The sequence below is a fragment of the Rhododendron vialii genome, chromosome 10a (assembly GCF_030253575.1).
Source record: "Rhododendron vialii isolate Sample 1 chromosome 10a, ASM3025357v1".
In the NCBI taxonomy this organism is placed as follows: Eukaryota; Viridiplantae; Streptophyta; class Magnoliopsida; order Ericales; family Ericaceae; genus Rhododendron; species Rhododendron vialii.
Window position 1 is genome coordinate 22765665 of NC_080566.1, and position 19176 is coordinate 22784840.

At 44.6% G+C, this 19176-nt stretch overlaps 1 protein-coding gene across 1 annotated transcript; it reads left to right on the top strand.

The window, feature by feature from the left end:
• The first annotated feature begins 4846 nt into the window (after positions 1 to 4846).
• On the top strand, positions 4847 to 5956 carry LOC131303001 (uncharacterized). The gene is made up of 2 exons (XM_058329793.1): positions 4847 to 5449; positions 5495 to 5956. Exons 1-2 carry the CDS (start codon positions 4847 to 4849, stop codon positions 5954 to 5956), a joined length of 1065 nt encoding a protein of 354 aa, XP_058185776.1.
• Positions 5957 to 19176: the final 13220 nt, after the last annotated feature.

Below are 19176 nucleotides of genomic sequence, written 5' to 3' on the forward strand. Positions count from 1 at the left end.
TGCTCGGCCATGTGCGCGGTTCAGCCACCCGCTGAGTCGTGCTTTCTCACGTGATGAAGCGGTTACGCCAAGAGGAAAACAATGAGAGCACATAGGGGCTGCCAGCTCACACCCAAAAGCGGTTTCCAGATCTATTCAGTGACGTCAGGGCGAAGTCACCTAATCCGTGCAAGGCACATGCTTGTACTTGCAGAACAAGTCAAGAAGGCCCTATAAATATTGAAGAAGAAACCCTAGAGTGGAGGTACACACTACGCTATCTCAAAACCCTAATTTCTCACTTGATTCTCTGCATATTCTCATCCTCTCGTCGGAGGGCCTTGCCGAGCAACCCTGGCCAGGTCTTAGTCGTGCATTCACTGTGTAGGACTAGGCGAGAAGACTAGAAAACCCACAAGTCAACGGAGGAGGATTGCAGGTTAACGAATCACGGGCCACACAATTGGTGAACCCGACGTGAAGCTAAACTTCTGATCCAAATGGCTCGAACCTCCTTTAGCCCACCCTCCTCCTTTAATCAACTACTACAGCTTCGATTACCATGGGCGGAGATCTGGCAGACGTCACCGTCTCAGGGGCCAAAGACGCCAATGGAAACACAATCTTTACACCATTTTTTGAGAGGCACATGTCCATTTCACTTCCCCTAGTTCAGGCCTCTCCCCAGTGGCGGACGACGTAACAACGGCCTACATCCGCTTGTTACAACGTCGCGACGAAGATAGGGACAACGAGCTAGCAGCTCTGAGAAAGGAAGTTGCCCAAATCAAACAACAGATGCAGCGAGACGCCGCTCCCGCTACATCTAGATCGGCGGGAGGCAGAAGCGGGAGGCAACGAAAGCAAACACCACCCCCACCACCGCAACCAAAACGTCCTCACGAAACCGACCACCGCGGCTCCGTCAAGGACCGCCTTGGCATCCCACCAGATCCAGGTGATGCGAGGGAGATCATACTTTACAAGCGGCACACGACATCTGGAACACACCGCTCAAAGAGCCACCACGATTGAACCAACACTCGGGATACCGAGTCGTTTACAAGCACATACTCGACTGGTCGCGCAGAATTCTCTCGCACAACGGTTTCCCACCGTAGCCGAGATTCCATAGAGACCAGATGCCATGTATCTGAACGACTCGGGGAAATCTCGACAGAAAATTTCGACAATAGCAACCAGGCTCGACGGAATGGAAAAGGCGTGCGTATTGAAGAGCCGAACAACGAAACCAAATCCCATAAGGACGGAAGAAAGACGAGTGACGGACATCACCGGGTGATAGCAGATTTACGAGACAAACTCCGGCATCGAAACTGTGAAAAGTCTCCTGACAGAGACTCCAAGAGAACAAAGACGGATGAGCACGGCAAGCCACCGCGCCTTGGTTTTGAGCGGCAGCTGAAGGATCTCGGCGTTTCTCCCTTCACACCACACATAATCAACACGACGGCCGAACCCAACTTCCACCTACCAAAGTTTACAAAGTTAGATCCTACCACATGCGAAGCCTACACCCACCTAATTCACTTCCGTCAAACCATTGAGCTATGCACCACAAAGGACGAAATCAAATGCAAAGCATTCCCGTCCAGCCTCGGCTCCCTTGGACTCCAGTGGTTCAACAAATTGCCCGCCGGATCCATACGGAACCTAGCCGACCTTGAACGCGCTTTCAACACCTGTTCATCACAAGCAACAGGACGGCCATGGAGCCTGAGTCATTGTCCCAAATGCGAAAACTCCCATCCGAAACTCTCCGTCAGTACGCTGAACGGTACTGGCAACTGTTCAACGAAATTCCTGGAATCGATGAGTACTGGGCCATAAGAACCTTCAAAAATGGCTTGGAAATCAACAGTAAAATTCTGGATGAACTTGCTGTTCAACCACCTCATGGGATGGGTGAGTTGATGCGCATCATGGAACGTTTCTGCGCTCTTGAAGAATTTTACGCGGACCATGTGGCTTAAGGGCTAACGAACTCAACTACAAGCTTCCCAACGGTCACATCTCAGTTGCCAGCACCAGTCACAACGCAGCAGCCTCAGCCAAAGAAACTTGTCCACAACATCAAGGAAGGAAAAAGCGCCAGCCGAAAGCACACGACTATGTGGCCGAGACCACATACTTCAAAGAACCCATCTGGTCTTTTTTGAAGGAGAACATGAGGCAACCTTGGTTCAAATGGCCACCGGGAAAGCTGGGCACAGACACTGGTCAAATAGATCAGAACCCACGAAAAAAGTGCTTGTACCACAACGAGCTCGGTCATTACACAACCGCATGCACACCTTACAAAGCACTATTGGAGCGCCTGGCAGCACAAGGCCATCTCGATCAGTACATCAATCAAACCAAGACACCCACCCATCCACCTGCTGGCAATCCCAACCCAAATGAACCGCAGCCGACGATACACATTATCCACGGCCCCGTAACAAAGGAATTTGAATCAAATCTTCAAGCCGACCTCAGTAGCGCATCAACTTCCAAGCAGGTACTCGCGGTAGGACCTAGATCCAAACATCCATGACCAGAAGCATTACCCAAATGGACAATTACCTTTACCGAGCGCGATCTTGAATGTGTGCAAACACCACACTCCGACGCCCTCGTCGTAACTGTCCAAATCAGAGAACATGACGACAAGCGCGTTCTAATCGATCAGGGAAGCTCGGCGGAGGTCATGTACTATGACTTATTCAAATAGCTTGACCTCCCAGAAACAACTTTGCAACCCGCTGAAGTACCCCTCATCGGATTCAATGGACCACCCGTTTGGCCACTTGGTCGAATCTTCCTACCAGTCGTCGTTGGCTCGAAAACGTTGAGTGTCGAGTTCATCATCATCAACGTACCTAGCCCATACAACACAATTCTCGGCCGAACCTGGGTACACGGCATGCAAGCAATCGCCTCAACCTACCACCAGGTCATTCGCTTCGTCGGGTTCAATGGGAGACAGGAAGATCTACGAGGTGACCAAATAGCCTCCAAAAAGTGCTACGTCTCAGCCGTCCACAATTCCACCAAAGCCAAGCAAGTGCAATGGGTCGAAATTCCAGACATCACCATGATCGACGACTTCAGCCAGCAAGCCAAAGACAAAGCAGAAGAGGACCTCGTCCAAATGCCAGTAAACGAGGATGGCTCCCGATTCTTCTTAATCTGCTCTTCCATCAGTGATGCCGACCGCGAAGAAATGTTCCAATACCTCAAGAAAAATATAGAAGTTTTTGCCTGGACCCCCAACGAAATGCCGGGGGTCGATCCCAATTTCATCAGTCACTCTCTCAACATCAAGAAAGAAGCTAAACCTGTCATCCAGAAGGCACAGCGCTCTACAGCCGAACACGCCGACGCCGTCGTCGAAGAGGTCAAACGTCTGCTGGAAGCCAATGCCATCCAAGAAGTACAATACCCAACATGGTTGTCCAACACAGTTGTCGTTAAAAAGAAAAATGGTAAATGGCGAGTTTGCGTGGATTATACTAATCTCAACGACGCTTGTCCAAAGGATTGGTTCCCACTCCCGAAGATTGATCAACTTGTGGACGCAATAGCAGGCCATGCTCGGTTAAGCTTCCTCGACGCCTACCGTGGCTACCACCAAATTGCAATGGACCCCGACGACATGGAGAAAACCGCTTTCATCACACCATATGGCAACTTTTGCTACCGCGTGCCCTTTTGGCTCAAGAATTCAGGCGCAACATTCAACAGAGCAATATTCAAGATGTTGCAAGAACAAATCGGCCATACCGTGGAAGCTTACATTGATGACCTGGTCATCAAAAGCAAGAAGGAATCCAACCACCTGCAAAACTTGGCGAAAGTCTTCGAAATTCTCAAACTTCACAAGCTACGGCTGAATCCCAAAAAAATGCGCGTTCGGGGTGAGCGCTCGGAAATTCCTCGGACACCTAGTCACCCGAAGAGGTATTGAGGCCGACCCTAACCAAATAAAGGCTGTTAAAGATTTGCGCCCACCAAAGACAATCAAGGAAGTACAGAGGCTCACTGGGATGGCAGCGGCTCTAAACTGACTCATCAGTAAATCCTCAGACAAGTGCCACGCATTCTTCCATGCTTTGAAGGGAAAAAGCCGACACATCTTCGAGTGGACTTTGGATTGTGACTCCGCTTTAGCCGAACTCAAAGAATACTTAAACTCGGCCCCGCTGATGGTGAAACCCAAGGAGTTCGAAACTCTATATCTCTACCTCGCCGTTTCCGCCCACGCAACCAGTTCTGCACTTGTGCGGCGGGATGGCGCCAATGACATGCCAATCTACTTCACAAGCAAGACGCTCCTTCCAGCTCAAACTCGTTACCTACCACTTGAAAAGTTAGCCCTTGCTCTCGTTTCAGCGGCTAGGAAACTCTTGCCCTACTTCCAATCGCACCCTATCGTCATCTTAACAGAACACCCCCTCAAGAGCCTCTTTCGAAAGGCCGATCTATCTAATAGGGTCTCCAAGTGGGCAGTAGAGCTAGGAAACTTTGATATCCGTTTCGAACCACGAACGGCAATCAAAGGACAGGTTCTTGCTGACTTCATTGCTGAGCTTACTTCAGAAGATACTGAACTTCTCAACACACCCATCCCAACACAAACCGTCGCCGAGCATCAGTTGCCGCCGAAACCTTGGCCCTTTTCCAAGGGAACATCTGGCATCTACATGTTGACGGAGCATCTACCAGCAACGGAGCAGGGGCCGCGGTTGTCCTAGTCTCCCCTTGTGGAACACTACATGAAAGTGCTATCAGCATTGAATTCCCCGCAACCAATAATGAAGCTGAATATGAAGCCCTCATAGCTGGCTTACGCTCTGCGGTTGCGATGGGAATCTTCGACCTTGTCGTTTACTGCGACTCCCAACTCATAGTCAACCAAGTACTTGGGGACTATGAGGCTCGAGATACACGAATGTCAAAATACCAGTCAACCGTAACAGGACTCCTCACCCATTTCCACAATTTCAAAATTGAACAGATCAACCGCAAACACAATGCTCACGCAGACGCACTCACTGGCCTTGCCTCAGCTTCTAAAGCCTCCGAATTCAGAACAATCAGCTTCGGCAGCATTTACCATCCAAGCTTCGACACAACTCCTGAAATACTCAACGTTGAACTCAGTCCAAGCTGGATGGACGAGATCGTTGCATTCCTCAAAAATGATACGTTACCAGCAGACAAGAAGGAAGCTTATCGCATCAGGAACAAATCCGCTTACTACTGGCTCTCTGAAAGCGGCCAACTCTACAGGAAATCTATCTCCGGCCCATATCTCCTCGTGGTCCACCCAACCCAAGTTCCGAAGATTCTCGCCGAACTTCACTCAGGGAGTTATGGCTGCCACTCCGGCGGCCGTTCACTTTGCCAACGAGCATTGAGTCAGGGATACTTTTGGAAGAACATGAAGAAAGACTGCGAAGACACAGTTCGCAAATGCCGACCATGTTAACTTTTTTCTCCCATTCCAAAGCAACCCGCCCAGAACCTCTCCCCTATCACCAGTCCTTGGCCCTTTGCACAATGGGGGCTTGATATTGTCAGAAAACTGCCAACAGCTCCTGGAGGATTCAAGTTCCTGATCACCGCAACAAACTACTTCTCAAAATGGGTAGAGGCCAAACCTCTTGTGACAATCACAGAGGCTGACGTTTGCAGATTTGTCTGGCAAAACATTGTTACAAGGTTTGGAGTCCCTTACGCCATCGTATCAGACAACGGAAGCCAATTCGTCGGTAAAGACCTCACCAGCTTCTGTGCCGAATTTGGGATACGCTTCTTCAACTCTACTCTAGCATACCCCCAAGGGAATGGACAAGCCGAGGCAACAAACAAGACCGTCTGTGCCGGGATCAAGCGCCGGTTAAACTCCAAGAGAGGAAAATGGGCTGAGGAACTGCCACGTGTTCTTTGGGCTTACCATTCTACCCCCTGACGCTCAACAGGCCAAACGCCCTTTTCAATGGCGTTCGGCATGGAGGCGGTAATCCCACTAGAATCCAAGTTCCCCACTCTGAGAATAGAGAATTTCGATCCAAAGACTAATGAAGAAGCAGTAGAATAGGAACTGCTCTTGGCAGAAGAGAAGTGTGACGATGCTCAACTAAAACTCGCAGAGTACCAACAACAAGTAGCAAGAGGCTACAGCCGAAGCGTTCGAACCAAGACCTTCAAGCCAGACGACTTGGTTTGGCGAAAGGTGGTACAAGCTAGCAAGAAGCAGAAATTCAAACCCAACTGGGAGGGCCCCTTTCGTGTTGTCAAAATCACTGGTGAAGGTGCTTACATACTAGAGGACATGACTGGGAAAGTCCTTACCAACCCCTGGAATGCACAGAATTTAAAGAAGGCATACATGTAATGAAAAATCCCAACAGTGCGCCTCATGTTCGGCCACTAACTATCCTGCTTTTTATCTTCTTAAGCTTTTTTATGACAGAATTAGCTTCGGCCACAACAATGTCAATTTCTTTATTATTGGCTTCGCCCAACATCTTTACATTCAACTTGTATTTCACGTTTCCCAAGTAACAGAAGTATCTTGTTTGGCAATTGATGTCTTCTACAAATTTTTACCTGTCTTCCTTCTTATGAAAATACACTCGGCATACTCCGACAACCACAAACGTTGACTTCGGTCACACCCGCAAACGGCTTTATGCCCCTGCTTCGGCCACTATAACTGCCCAAAGAAGCAAATACTGGACATATGGTCCACCAAGCCTAAGACACACAACTGAAATTTAGGCTTCGGTTCGGCTTGGCAAGACAACAAGGTCGGCCAATACGCGGTTATACTAATGGTTCAGTGAGAAAGCCTCCCACAAGCATTTAGAAGCATCAACTTTCTAAACCCTTGGCGAGGAGCTGACACCATTCAGCCGAGCCCCAACCACGGTTAGGAGGCACCTATTCAACTTTCATGTATCCTAAAAACTAAGTCTCACATACAAGCCTACGACAACAAAGGCTCGGCACCAACCTATTATCAAAGCTAACTACTTTGGCCAACATTCGCTTCCCCAAACGAATCCAGACCAAAGTGGGGGCTATGAGTAACCACCATCCAAATAGCAAAATCTTCAAAAAATTTGCCCAAGACATAGACAAGATCAATCAAGATCGACAAAACTACAACAGTGCAAATATGAAACCATGCCATTTGCTCAAAGGAAACAAGCATTAAAGAAAATTCATAAGTTGGGAAATACGGCGTAGTATATCGTTCAGCAACAAACCCCCACAAAACATTACTCCTGGTACGGAAAACTCCAAGCTCGGAGCCTCCCAATCCAACAAAAAGTTAGAAGTTCAAATCCAAACAAATTCATGAAGTAAAACAAATTAAACTTCAGGGACGTCCTCAGCAGCAACATCAGCAACGACCTCGGTGCCCTTATCAATGGCCTCCCCAACCTCTCCAACATCCACGGGCCCCCGTTCGCCACCCCCAACTACCTTCTGGTGCCCCTCACCATTTTTCTCCACAGAGTCATCTCCACCGTCGGCATCAGCATTTGTAAGATCGTCAACGTCATCCTCGCTCTCGGGAAACTCTTCTTGAGCGAGTGGCGCACACTCCTCAACAGTATAAGGAAGGACGAGTTCGGGAGTCGTGGGTCCGGGAATCTACTTTGTCATGTTAAGGTCGGCTTTAAGCTGCAAGACACCACACGCTGCCTTCACACCATCCTTATACCCCGTTCGGTAGGCAATTGGAACTTTCATCTTAACCTCATCATTCGCCATAGACCGAGCATCCCTTATGTACTCAGCCCCTGCTCGATCGTACCCGGCCTGATAGGCCTTCTCATCAACTTCTTTCATTTTCCTCTCTCCCTCCTCAAAACTTGGCCAAGCTCACGATCGGCTTTCTTAGTCTTCTCCAGGGCCTCATCCCTCTCCTTCTCAAGCTCGGCAATTTTAGCCTTGGCAATCTTCAGACTATTCTTCAAAGACTTTGCCTTTTCACGCTCAGTCTTAACATCATCTCGGTACCTCGTCCTCTCTGCCGCTAAAAGCTCGGCCTGATTAGAAACCCGCAGTAGGGCTTGCCCAGCCTACACAAGAACGAATAAGTAAGATCAACGACGACAAAAAGAAATGAAAATTAAATCAAACAGACCTGAACAAGGTAGGCGCTCGCGTGAACAATGCTCGGCTGCAGCTCTGTCAGGACCCTTTCCATATCCCTTGGCAAGGCAAGGCTGTGAAGCATAGTAACGGCCAGGTCGGGTTCCAGTTTTATGCTGTCATTAACATTAACGACCCTCCCCTTGGGCATTGCAAACGACGGTGCAAACTCTTGCACAATCGCTTGGCCACCCGAACCCACTGACTTATCCGCTGCATTCGAGGCGCCTGCAGCTGAAGACTCAGTTTGATCATTTTCCCGCGCACGCGTAGTAGGCTGTCCCGTCGGGAAAAAGTCATAGGTGACTTTTTGCCTCTTTTCGGCAGGCTCGGTAACATCAGCGTCTTTTTGACGAATCGCAGCACCGTCCCTAATGTTCACTCGCACGACGTTCCTCCTTCCCATTTCCTCTGCAAATTCAGGAACAAGGGTTTGGAGGGGAACCTGTATACCCGGATGTTTTGGCGGCTGGCTCTCGCGGAACCAGAATTCTGCGGGCTTTCTGAACATTGGGAATTTCACCCTCGGCTCCTTTTCCTTGTCACTCGGCTTCGGTCGCTTGGGTTTTGCAGATTGATGCTCGGCTATCCTCCCGCTGCCCCCGACCTTCCCGCTCGGCACACTTTCCTTCTCCTTCCTCTTCAACTTCCCCTTATGCGAAGGATTGTAGCCCAACAAAGTCGGCGCGTCACGACAGATCTGAGCCTTCAAGATTTCAACATTCTGCTCGGTGGCCAGCGATTGCTCTCTCTTAGTTATTGCACGATGATCTGCAAAAGATATCAAACCCATCGATTAAATATATATATATATATATATATATATATATATATGCTCGGCAAAGTTAAGGAAAAATAGGCAACCTCGAAAATCCTTTATCTTCGGCACGCTATGCAACCGCATCGACTGATCGCCGAACTCATAATTACCGCTAACTTCGACATAAAAATTGGCCCATTTATCAGTATCGGGGAGCCCCACTATCAACGGAGAGAGTTCATAACCCTTCTCTCTCTTCTCTTCGTCCTTTATATAGACATAGGGTTTGGGAATTCAAAGTTCCCGCCCATCTCTGCACCGCCGAACCAATGGCCAGTAAGAGCTTGACACATGGCAATGATGGGATAGCTTGAACAGAACTTCACGCGTGCCAACCATCCTCCCATCGACCGTACCCAACCATAGGAGGACACCTGGCGCCCCTCCATTGAGGCTCATCTGTGACGGTTGATGAGAACGGATGAAGCTCGGCTAAAATTTCAATCGACCGATAAACTACGCTCGGCAAAAGCAGGTTCAGCCAAAGCTTAAATCAACCTCCGCCACGCACTCGGCGATGGCAAAGATTGAGGGGCTATTGTGGTAGGCCGAACGTAACTCTCGGTAAGCGGCCATCGAACCATACTTGAATTTGGGCACTGTTGCTGGCCGAGAGTCATCTATCAACGAGATATTTTATTCTGAGCTCAAGCGACGTGGATAGCCCATGCTCGGCCGACAACAGAGGGGAAGACCCATTAGCATGTCCCTCAAGTGGGTCGCCAGTCAAGTTCGGCCATATACCGTGCTTGGCCATATGCGCGGTTCGGCCACCCGCTGAGTCGTGCTTTCTCACGTGATGAAGCGGTTACGCCAGGAGGAAAACGATGAGAGCACATGGGGGCTGCCAGCTCACACCCAAAAGTGGTTTCCAGATCTATTCAGTGATGTCAGGGCAACGTCACCAAATCCGTGCAAGGCACATGCTTGTACTTGCAGAGCAAGTCAAGAAGGCCCTATAAATATTGAAGAAGAAACCCTAGAGTGGAGGTACACACTACACTATCTCAAAACCCTAATTTCTCAATTGATTCTCTGCATATTCTCATCCTCTCGCCGGAGGGCCTTGCCGGGCAACCCCGGCCAGGTCTTAGTCGTGCGTTCACTATGCAGGACTAGGCGAGAAGACTAGAAAACCCACGAGCCAACGGAGGAGGATTGCAGGTCAACGAATCACGGGCCACACAATTAGGGCTAGGATTCTATGCTAGAAATTGACTAGAATGAGTTGTCTAGTCAATTGGACTTAAGGCTAAAATAGGGCTAAAGAGGTAGCTTGTGCAAGTGTACAAACCTCAAAGCACACACATGCACCTCTCTCTCTCTCTCTCTCTCTCTCTCTCTTTCTCTCTCTCTCTCTCTCTATCTCTCTCCTCTCTCTCTATCACTCGGCCTCTCTCTCTCTCTCCCTCTCTCCTCTCTCGACCTCTCCTTTCTCTCATGCATATATATATAAGTACATATATATATATCTAGGAAAATAACTCTAGTATAAATAGGCTTAAGGCTATAACCCTAGGCATGACTTGTCTTATCAAATTGCATATATATGTATATACACTTGGCAAGTCTAATCTCTATTAACCAAGGGATAATAATTCCCCTAACATTTGTTACCCAATGGGTAAAGAAAAAAGTAAGGTTGACATGAAAGGTTGAAATGACAAGGTTGACTTCTTGGAAGCAAGGTACAAGATTCTCATGTGACTAGATTCCCATGCGACTAGTCTTGTCACACACACACACACACACACACACACACATATATATATATATATATATATATATATATATATTAGTAGACTAGTTGCTATTATCCAATGGGTAATATCTTCCCTTACAATTATGGACCAAAGGGTAAAGAAAAAGTAAGGTTGACATAACATGACCCAAGATTCTTTTCTTGACTTGTCACATCAAAGCTTTATTGGCCATTAAAACTCTATTACCCAACGGTTATAAGTTTCCCTAGCATAAGTTTTCCTAGCAACGGTTAAAAGGGCAAATCATGATTGAAAGCCTTCCGTGACTTGTCAAATCCAATCTTTAGGCATAAGGCTATAAAATCAAGTAGGATCTTAGGCTTTCTAGGTAAATCTTGGTGACCATAGTCTAGATTGGCAAGTCTTACAAGTCTAGGGTAGGGTTTGATTAGGCTAAGGCATAGCCTTCCATGTTTAGTCATTCATAGGTCTAGGTTGTAGTCAATTTCTAGGATGATTAAAGGCTACTTTGGAATCAAATCTAGGATGATTAGGGCTAGGATTCTATGCTAGAAATTGACTAGAATGAGTTGTCTAGTCAATTGGACTTAAGGCTAAAATAGGGCTAAAGAGGTAGCTTGTGCAAGTGTACAAACCTCAAAGCACACACATGCACCTCTCTCTCTCTCTATCTCTCTCCTCCCTCTCTCTCGGCCTCTCTCTACTCTCTCCTCTCTCGGCCTCTCTCTCTCTTGACCTTTCTCTCTCTCTCCTTTCTCTCATGCATATATATATATATATAAGTACATATATATATATATATATATATATATATATATATATATATATGTATCTAGGAAAGTAACTCTAGTATAAATAGGCTTAAGGCTATAACCCTAGGCATGACTTGTCTTATCAAATTGTATATTTATGTATATACACTTGGCAAGTCTAATCTCTATTAACCAAGGGATAATAATTTCCCTAACATTTGTTACCCAATGGGTAAAGAAAAAGTAAGGTTGACATGAAAGGTTGAAATGACAAGATTGACTTCTTGGAAGCAAGGTACAAGATTCCCATGTGAGAGAAAGGAACTAGGTAGTTTGGTTTCTCCAACTAACCGGTTGGAAACTAATTCTACTTACCATGTAGGATTTATAGTCAAGAAAATGAAATTTAAAGATTTTATTTAACTCGTTAGGAAAATATACAAGTGCTTTTATAAGCATACTTGTCTTTAGAAAAGGACTAAATTGTCCGGGATGATAAGATATAATTTTATAAATCTCAAATCTAATTATGACAGATTATTAGAAACAAAAACGGAATTTTTAAAGAAATCCAGGTAATTAAAATAAAATTTAAATATTTTAACGAAATTTTTATTTACCGAAAATCAGGGTCGTTACAATTCGCATATCATTCATTAATTGTTTAGCAATACATGATTAAATTTGAAGGTTTAATTAAGTTAATTAAAAGGAATTGGTCTTGGTAGGTGGAATGAAGGGTAAAGATGAGTAATGGCCCTTTTGAACCCATACACCCAACCTCATGGGATAATTCTTCCCTAATAAACCTTCTATGGTATTTCAACGTTTACTCCATCCTACTAAAACTGATGCAGAGACAGATTTTGGGTCAACTTTAACAGCAAATCTGTTATTGCTCAGGCATAACCACAGCGCATGGGTTGCACCGTTGGAAAGCTCCATGTGTCTAGTTTTCAGCAAAGCAAGCGGAATGCGTTTTCGAGTCTCGAGCTAGGAGATATGACTGTTTTCCCAACTTGTGTCGGTGCGGCCAGCACTGCGAGTTTCACATCAGCAGTTTGGAGCACGATTTTTAACTTCTTCCCCTCTTTGAAATAAATTCTGAAAATTTTACACAATAAACTAGACATGTATATCCAACTCCAGTAAAAATACCAGAAAATTACAAGGTTGGAAAATCTGTGAGAAAAAATCGTTAAGAACATGACAGATTCAATCACCGTCTCCTCGCTGAGTCCCGTCTGTGCTAACAGCTATAATGACTTCCTGATCGACAACTACCCAGGTCTTGTGAAAAAAACCAGCATTATAACCATCCGGGCCAGGGGCTTTTTGAGAGTTAAGTGACCAAAATGTGTCTTTAATCTCTTAATCAGTGATCTCATGAATCATTGCTGGATTTTGATAACTTGTCATTCTCCTAGTAATAAGCTGATCCACTAGGCGTTAGCTTGCATAAGTAGTGTGATGGGCTGTGCCAAGCAGATTGGAATAGAAGTTGAAAAAGGAATCTTGTTGCAGAGCCTCCAACTGGTGCTTAGAGTTATGAACTCTACTTGAGATGGCACTTTACTCCTTGGAATTGAGATTCTTAAACTGTTGTTGAAGAATTTTAAGTATCTAACATACACAAAACATAGGGTTCTGTTTGGTCAAGAAATGGCTCAAGGATTGAGCGCGGGCGTGCCAAGACTTGTCGCGTCTAACGTAAGGACTGGGCGTCCCTTTTCTAAATTTGTAACTATACGGCGAATGTGCTGCAAACCTAAGGGCTTGATTGCAGTGATGGTTCATGCTTTTGCCACAACGAGCGTGAACTTAGCTATTTCCTAACCGTGTAGGAAAGAAAGCAACATAAAAATAAAGACAAACTTTATTATGTCGGAATAATAAAGTTGGGTATAAGGAAAGTAAAATTCAAACTACTTAAAGAAGTAAGTTCGAATGGGGTTTGAGTACGAGGTACTCGATAGTCTACTTTGCTGTAAGCAGGAAAGTGTTTTTAAGCGCTGGGCTTGATTGGTGTGAGAACCCTTTTTTCTTCTTGAGTTCTAGTATTTATAGGCCAAGGGTCTTCGGTTCTGCATAGGATGGATTTTCCCGTCCTTCTCTTGTGTTGACAAATGTCCCATGTTTGCACCATCATGCGTGAGTGAGTAGTTACCAGAAGTTGAGAAAGACTAATGAGTCTCTCCTGTTTTTCCTCTTCGTGGGATCATGGGCAGTTGAGGAGATCATGGGCTTCCTCCACCTCCTTTTTTCATGGACACCAGGGAATAATGGACCATTTGACTTGTCAAATAGCCATGTGGCAACTACCCCTATTTTCTTGCTTTTTCCCTTTTCACGAGACTTCATCAGGTGTCATAGCAAATCATGGTAATGGGCCTTTGGAACAAATTAACATGTACAAGGCCTTGTTCCCATAATAAACTAATTGGGCCTCCTTTTGATCTTTATAGATCATGACCCACAGCCCACCATTCCAATCTATAGACCGAAATGGGTTAAACTTAATTGGGCCCAGTCAACATTTATTTGGCCCATTAATTTTAACTTAATATAACTCCATTTTGCAGCCCAATTTAATTAAATAATAATTAAATGGTCCTCCAACACTTGCCCAGGACTGTGCGTCAAAAACGGGTGTAAACGGATTCCCAACAATGATCCTCTTCCACACCTTTTGAACAGTGGTTAGGAAAAGGGGGTGGTCTGCTAAGAAGTCAAAAAACCTAAAGGGTTTAATGGAAGGTTAATTTAGGAGTAGGGGTGAGAAACACTATAGGAGGAGAGTGATTAGAGATCCCAAGAGTGTGTAAGTGAGCAGAGGAGGGGAGCTGTGAGATTTGATCCAGCTCTCATTGACCATGGATAGATCATATGATCATTTGTAAAGGGGAATTAAGTTCCATCCAACACATTCAGGTCTCCCAACTAGTCCTTTGTCACCACCCTGAGCCATCCCATACTGTCCAACACATGTAGTCTTTGCATTGCCCATTAAGGATGCAACGGTTATTGTTTGTTGATTGCATTGTGTCACTATGTGGCCTAGTTGCTCACACCTATAGTAGATCGGTCCTTTATCTGGTTGAGGACAATCCCTAATAATTTAACCAGCATCTCCACATCGGAAGCAAATTGGAATCAGAATCTAGAGGAGCGATCTCTATAATATAAAAGGGAGTGGCATCAAACCATCAAACTTAATCATGTATTGCTAGACAATTAACAATCTGCGAATGATAACAAATACGTGTATCAAATAGCATGTCCAATGAAATAAGAAATTATATGCCAAGCTATAGAGACCCGTATTTTATGAAAATAGTTTAAAGGTTTTAAAAATGCTATAGTATTGGATAAATGAGGAGAATTGTGAGTTTATTTGATTTGGGGCCCAAATGATAGGATTGTTATTAGAGGGAGTGTGAGTGTAATTGGCTTGGATGCTAGTATATAAGGGGTGTGTATGTGTTGTAGGAGAACAAAATCCTACACCTATCTCTCTCTCTAACTCTCAGCTCCCTCTCTCTCTCCCCTTCGGCTCTCTCTCTCTCTCTACTCCTCCACTCTCAACTCTCTCCGAACTCGAAACCCACCAAGATCCTCCACCAAATCGTCTTCCTCAAGTGTTCTAGACCTAAGGTTGTGTCGTTCAAGCTCGATGAGGTATATTTCGCTCAGTTTTGAAGTCCTTGGAGTTAGGGCTTGCTCGAATCTTCGATCTTTCATCATTGAGGTAGGGATTTCTTACTCACTTTATGTGTTTATGAGTTGATTTCGTGCTTTAATCGAGCTTTGATCGTCCTCCTTTGTTCATTTGAAAGCTGTCAAAATCTGCAAAAATCGCCCAAAATTGCCTAGGGATCAATCCCTAAGCAAGAGGGATCAATCCCTCATTCAAAACCTAGATTTTTCCCTTGGGGGATCGATCCCCAAGAGAGGAGGGATCGATCCCTCTCCTCTCTAGAAATTCTGCTTGCTTTTTGGGTTTCAGCCTAACTTCAAACGGTCGTAACTTTCTCGTCCGATATTCGATTCATGCAAACTTTATATCGATTCGAAAGTCTTGAAGTAAGCTTTCATTTTCCATTAGAATCACATTAAGACTCTTAGTACACAAAAAGTTATGATCATTTGAGTAGAGGTGTGTCAGTCTGCCAATGTCTATGGCTATTCCTAAGGTTGTTCTTGACCCATGTTATGACCCCTTATATGATTAGGCTATGTTTAATTTACTCTTGAACATGATTGCTTATGTCCTAATGACTCGTTGTTTGATCTCGTCTTTTAGCACTCATTAGAGCATAATATCAACAACGTTGGTTAGGGAAATGTACCGTAAGGTCGATAGGAGTACCGTGGGCTATAAGGGATAAAATGGTGAGAGTTATGAGTAGACATGAGCATGTCTAGTGATCTGGTGGGTAGTGTTGTGACTTGTATCCTCGTGCCTCGTCTTGTCAATCTCCCTAGGTTCCTTTGACACTCGTACTATAAGATTCTTGTTTAGAACCTAGTGGGTAGTATGTCATGGAGTCGTTGTGGGTCGAGTACATGACGTAGGGCGTCGTGATAGATTTAAAGGAATAATGTGGGCTTAAAATATTTATTAATGTACAACGGGGCATGCTTGTGAGTTTGTAATACAATGTTGATGGTGTATGAATGAATCTGAACTTGAAACTTGATGTCTACTTATATTCGAATTGATAATGCATGTGTGTTTGTGTGAGTTATGAATTTGGAACTGAGGGTCCTGCAATGCAAGGTGTGCTAATGCGGAGACTCTAGAGGGCCTGCAACGCAAGATGTGATAATGCTAAAACCCAGGTAAAGAGAATTCAATGTGACGCAAGGGGTGGTAACACAGTTGAATGTCTCACATGATGAAGAGAATTTTGATGACTTTAGAAGTCTATGTTGATGTTTGGATTGCTTGTTTCTTGAGATTGTGGTTGTCGAAAAAGGGAATGAAAGGTTGGTTCTATTAAGGTTTTATTGAAGAAAGAAATTTGAGTTTTGAAAAGAGGGTTTTTATTAAAAATCCTCCGGTATTCCTGAGCGAATCAACGGATCCGGTATTTGGGCACAAATCAACAGACTCCGGCATTCAAGCTCGAATCAACGGAGTTTGACCCATAGTGGTCGTGTGTTTTCCTTAAAATTTATTTTTCTGTGGAAATCAAAAAGGAAAGTTTTATGAAATGAGGCTCTATGGTGAATGGTATGGAACAAGGAAGTTGTTTGTGGCACTTAGTCGAAAAGTCTTTAGAAGAATGAACAATTGTTGTAGTTTGCTAAATTGATATGAGGTTAGATGCTTTTTCTAGTTTGACACACGAATGGTTAGGGATATCTCTATGACATATGGAATCTCATAGCAGTAGTCCGTTGATTAATTGTGGTTTCCCCTTTGTGTCACTTGTCCGTTTATTGAAACTCATCCATTCTTATTGCATGCTTTATTGCATTTTCATATAACTTGAGTATAGATTTCTCTACTGGGCTAGTGTAGCTCAATCTATCATTTTCAGGCAAAAAGCATGGAAGTTGATGTGGCGTGCATCTCGTGCTTGTTGGTCATGTGTTCGAAGGTATAAAAGAGGTGGTCATATGCATTGATTTGCAAGTAGTATTTAGAAGAATGATTTTTTTGTAAACTATAATTACAATTTTAGTCTTTTAATAACTTGGGGCTTTGAGCCAAGATTGTAACTTTTAAATTGAAATTTGAGAACATGGGAAAAAGTGTCATTTGGGTATTATCGGTATTTCAGTTGTAACGCCCCGAATTTTGGGTACGTTAAATAAACATTTTATTGATAAAATCAAATGGAGTCTGGCTCATTATTACATCATAAACCTTACAAAAGTACTTTTATTCAAATAACGGAGGGAATTAGGGTTCCTAACTACAGCTCTACCTGCTCCTCCATCCTAGCCAGCTCCTCAGCTCCAAAAGCCTCCAAGGTGTATTGTTCATCTTGATAATCTACAAGGTCTGACACATTATACTAGCGTCGCCACCGATATAATATGTCAGGGTCACCAAAGGTAATATCGTGAGCTACAAAAGCTCAGCAGAATAATCACATACCTGCTAACCCATAACTTACAACCAAAAGATTAAAGACAACAGACAATAACCCTCACACATCCACATTCATTATTTAACGCTAGTGTCATGTCTTTCTGAGTTTCTCCTACGCGACTCGTCGTAGACCGTGTCAACATTTTCACATACCAATCCATCTTTCAAAAATCATTTGTTTAACACACCCAACCTCGGTTCCGCCGCTCCGGGTTCCCGAGTATCCTCACAATGGTTCCGCCGCACCGGGTTCCCATTGGCACACAAAACTTGCATTGGCTCCTCTCCGTGGATAACCAAGCCATATTACCAATGAGGCTACCACGTCCGGCCGCATTGGCAATCTTCACAATGGGCTACCAAGTCCGACCACATTACGAATTTTCATACACACAACGGGCTACTAAGTCTGGCCACGTTGCGGTTTTCACAATCCACACGATGGGCTACCACGTCCGGCCACATCGCATGTTTCCATATACACAATGGGCTACCAAATCCGGCCACATTGCGGTTTCAAAACACATCTCATCATTATCCACACCCTAGGTGTCATGTTTCTACTTTCTCGATTCTCGTGTCTCGTTTACATGCAAAGACTCCACGGTAGGACAAAAGTAAGCATGAATCATTCTAACAAGATCATCCAATTCTATATTACTTATCACGCTTAATCACCACTTATAGCATAACGCCACATGTACGGACGCCTTTGGAGTGTATCACTTATGCTTTATTCAAAGCACAACGCCACATGTACGGACGCCCTTGGAGTAAAATCACTTATGCTTAATCACACCATAAGTAATACAAGCAATTCATATATACATACTCATATCCATCTTAAATATCAAAAATACAAATACTTTGAGATAAGTACGTAAGGATGCACTACATATAATTAGGAGTAGTAGATGGGAGAATCTACCGTTCTTTCTTAGCAATTCAAAACAACAACGTTGTACTTGAGTAAGTAAGTAAATAGGAAGTAAGTAAGGATTTCCTTACCGTTCTTCTAGGCGGTAGGTGACAACTACGGAAAGGCAAGTCGGCTATCGGACGGAGTAACTTCCTACGGTATGCTCCCGGTAGCTTTGAAAGAGAAGGGTCTCTCTCAAAACCTAATCTTGACTAACACTACTCTACTTTATGGATCGAAGGGTGGTCGAGTGGAGGTTTAGTGGCGGCTTTGGATGAGTTTCTTGAAGAACACAAGAAGAACAAAAAATAGAACAAAGAAAGAACAAGATTTTTTTCTAGAGAGAGAAGTTGCTAGGTGAAGGTGTGAGTTGAATGCTTGGAATGGCTTGCTATTTATAGGCAAAACCTTGGGCTCTCCCTCCCCTTTCATGGCCGCCCCCCCCCCCCCCCCCACTCCCTCTCTCCATACTTCAAATTTTGACACTTGTCAAGCACTCATGGAAGATCAAAGGCTAAATGGTAGGCTTGCATGGCTAGGTTAGGCCTTGGATTTGATTATTGAAGATTTTGTTTGGAAAGAAGGAGACAATTGTACAAGATTTTGGTCTAAACAAATATAGAAGTACAATGGGGGATAGATTTAGGCTAGGAAGAAAGATATCACCAAGGATTTGAAAGATGTAGGAAGATCATGGGAATTAA

Coding starts and splice junctions, on each gene's coding strand:
- LOC131303001 (XM_058329793.1), top strand. CDS start 4,847: ATGGGAATCTTCGACCTTGTCGTTTACTGCGACTCCCAACTCATAGTC. Junction 5,450..5,494: donor AGAAAGACTGCGAAGACACA/GTTCGCAAATGC, acceptor CCCATTCCAAAG/CAACCCGCCCAGAACCTCTC.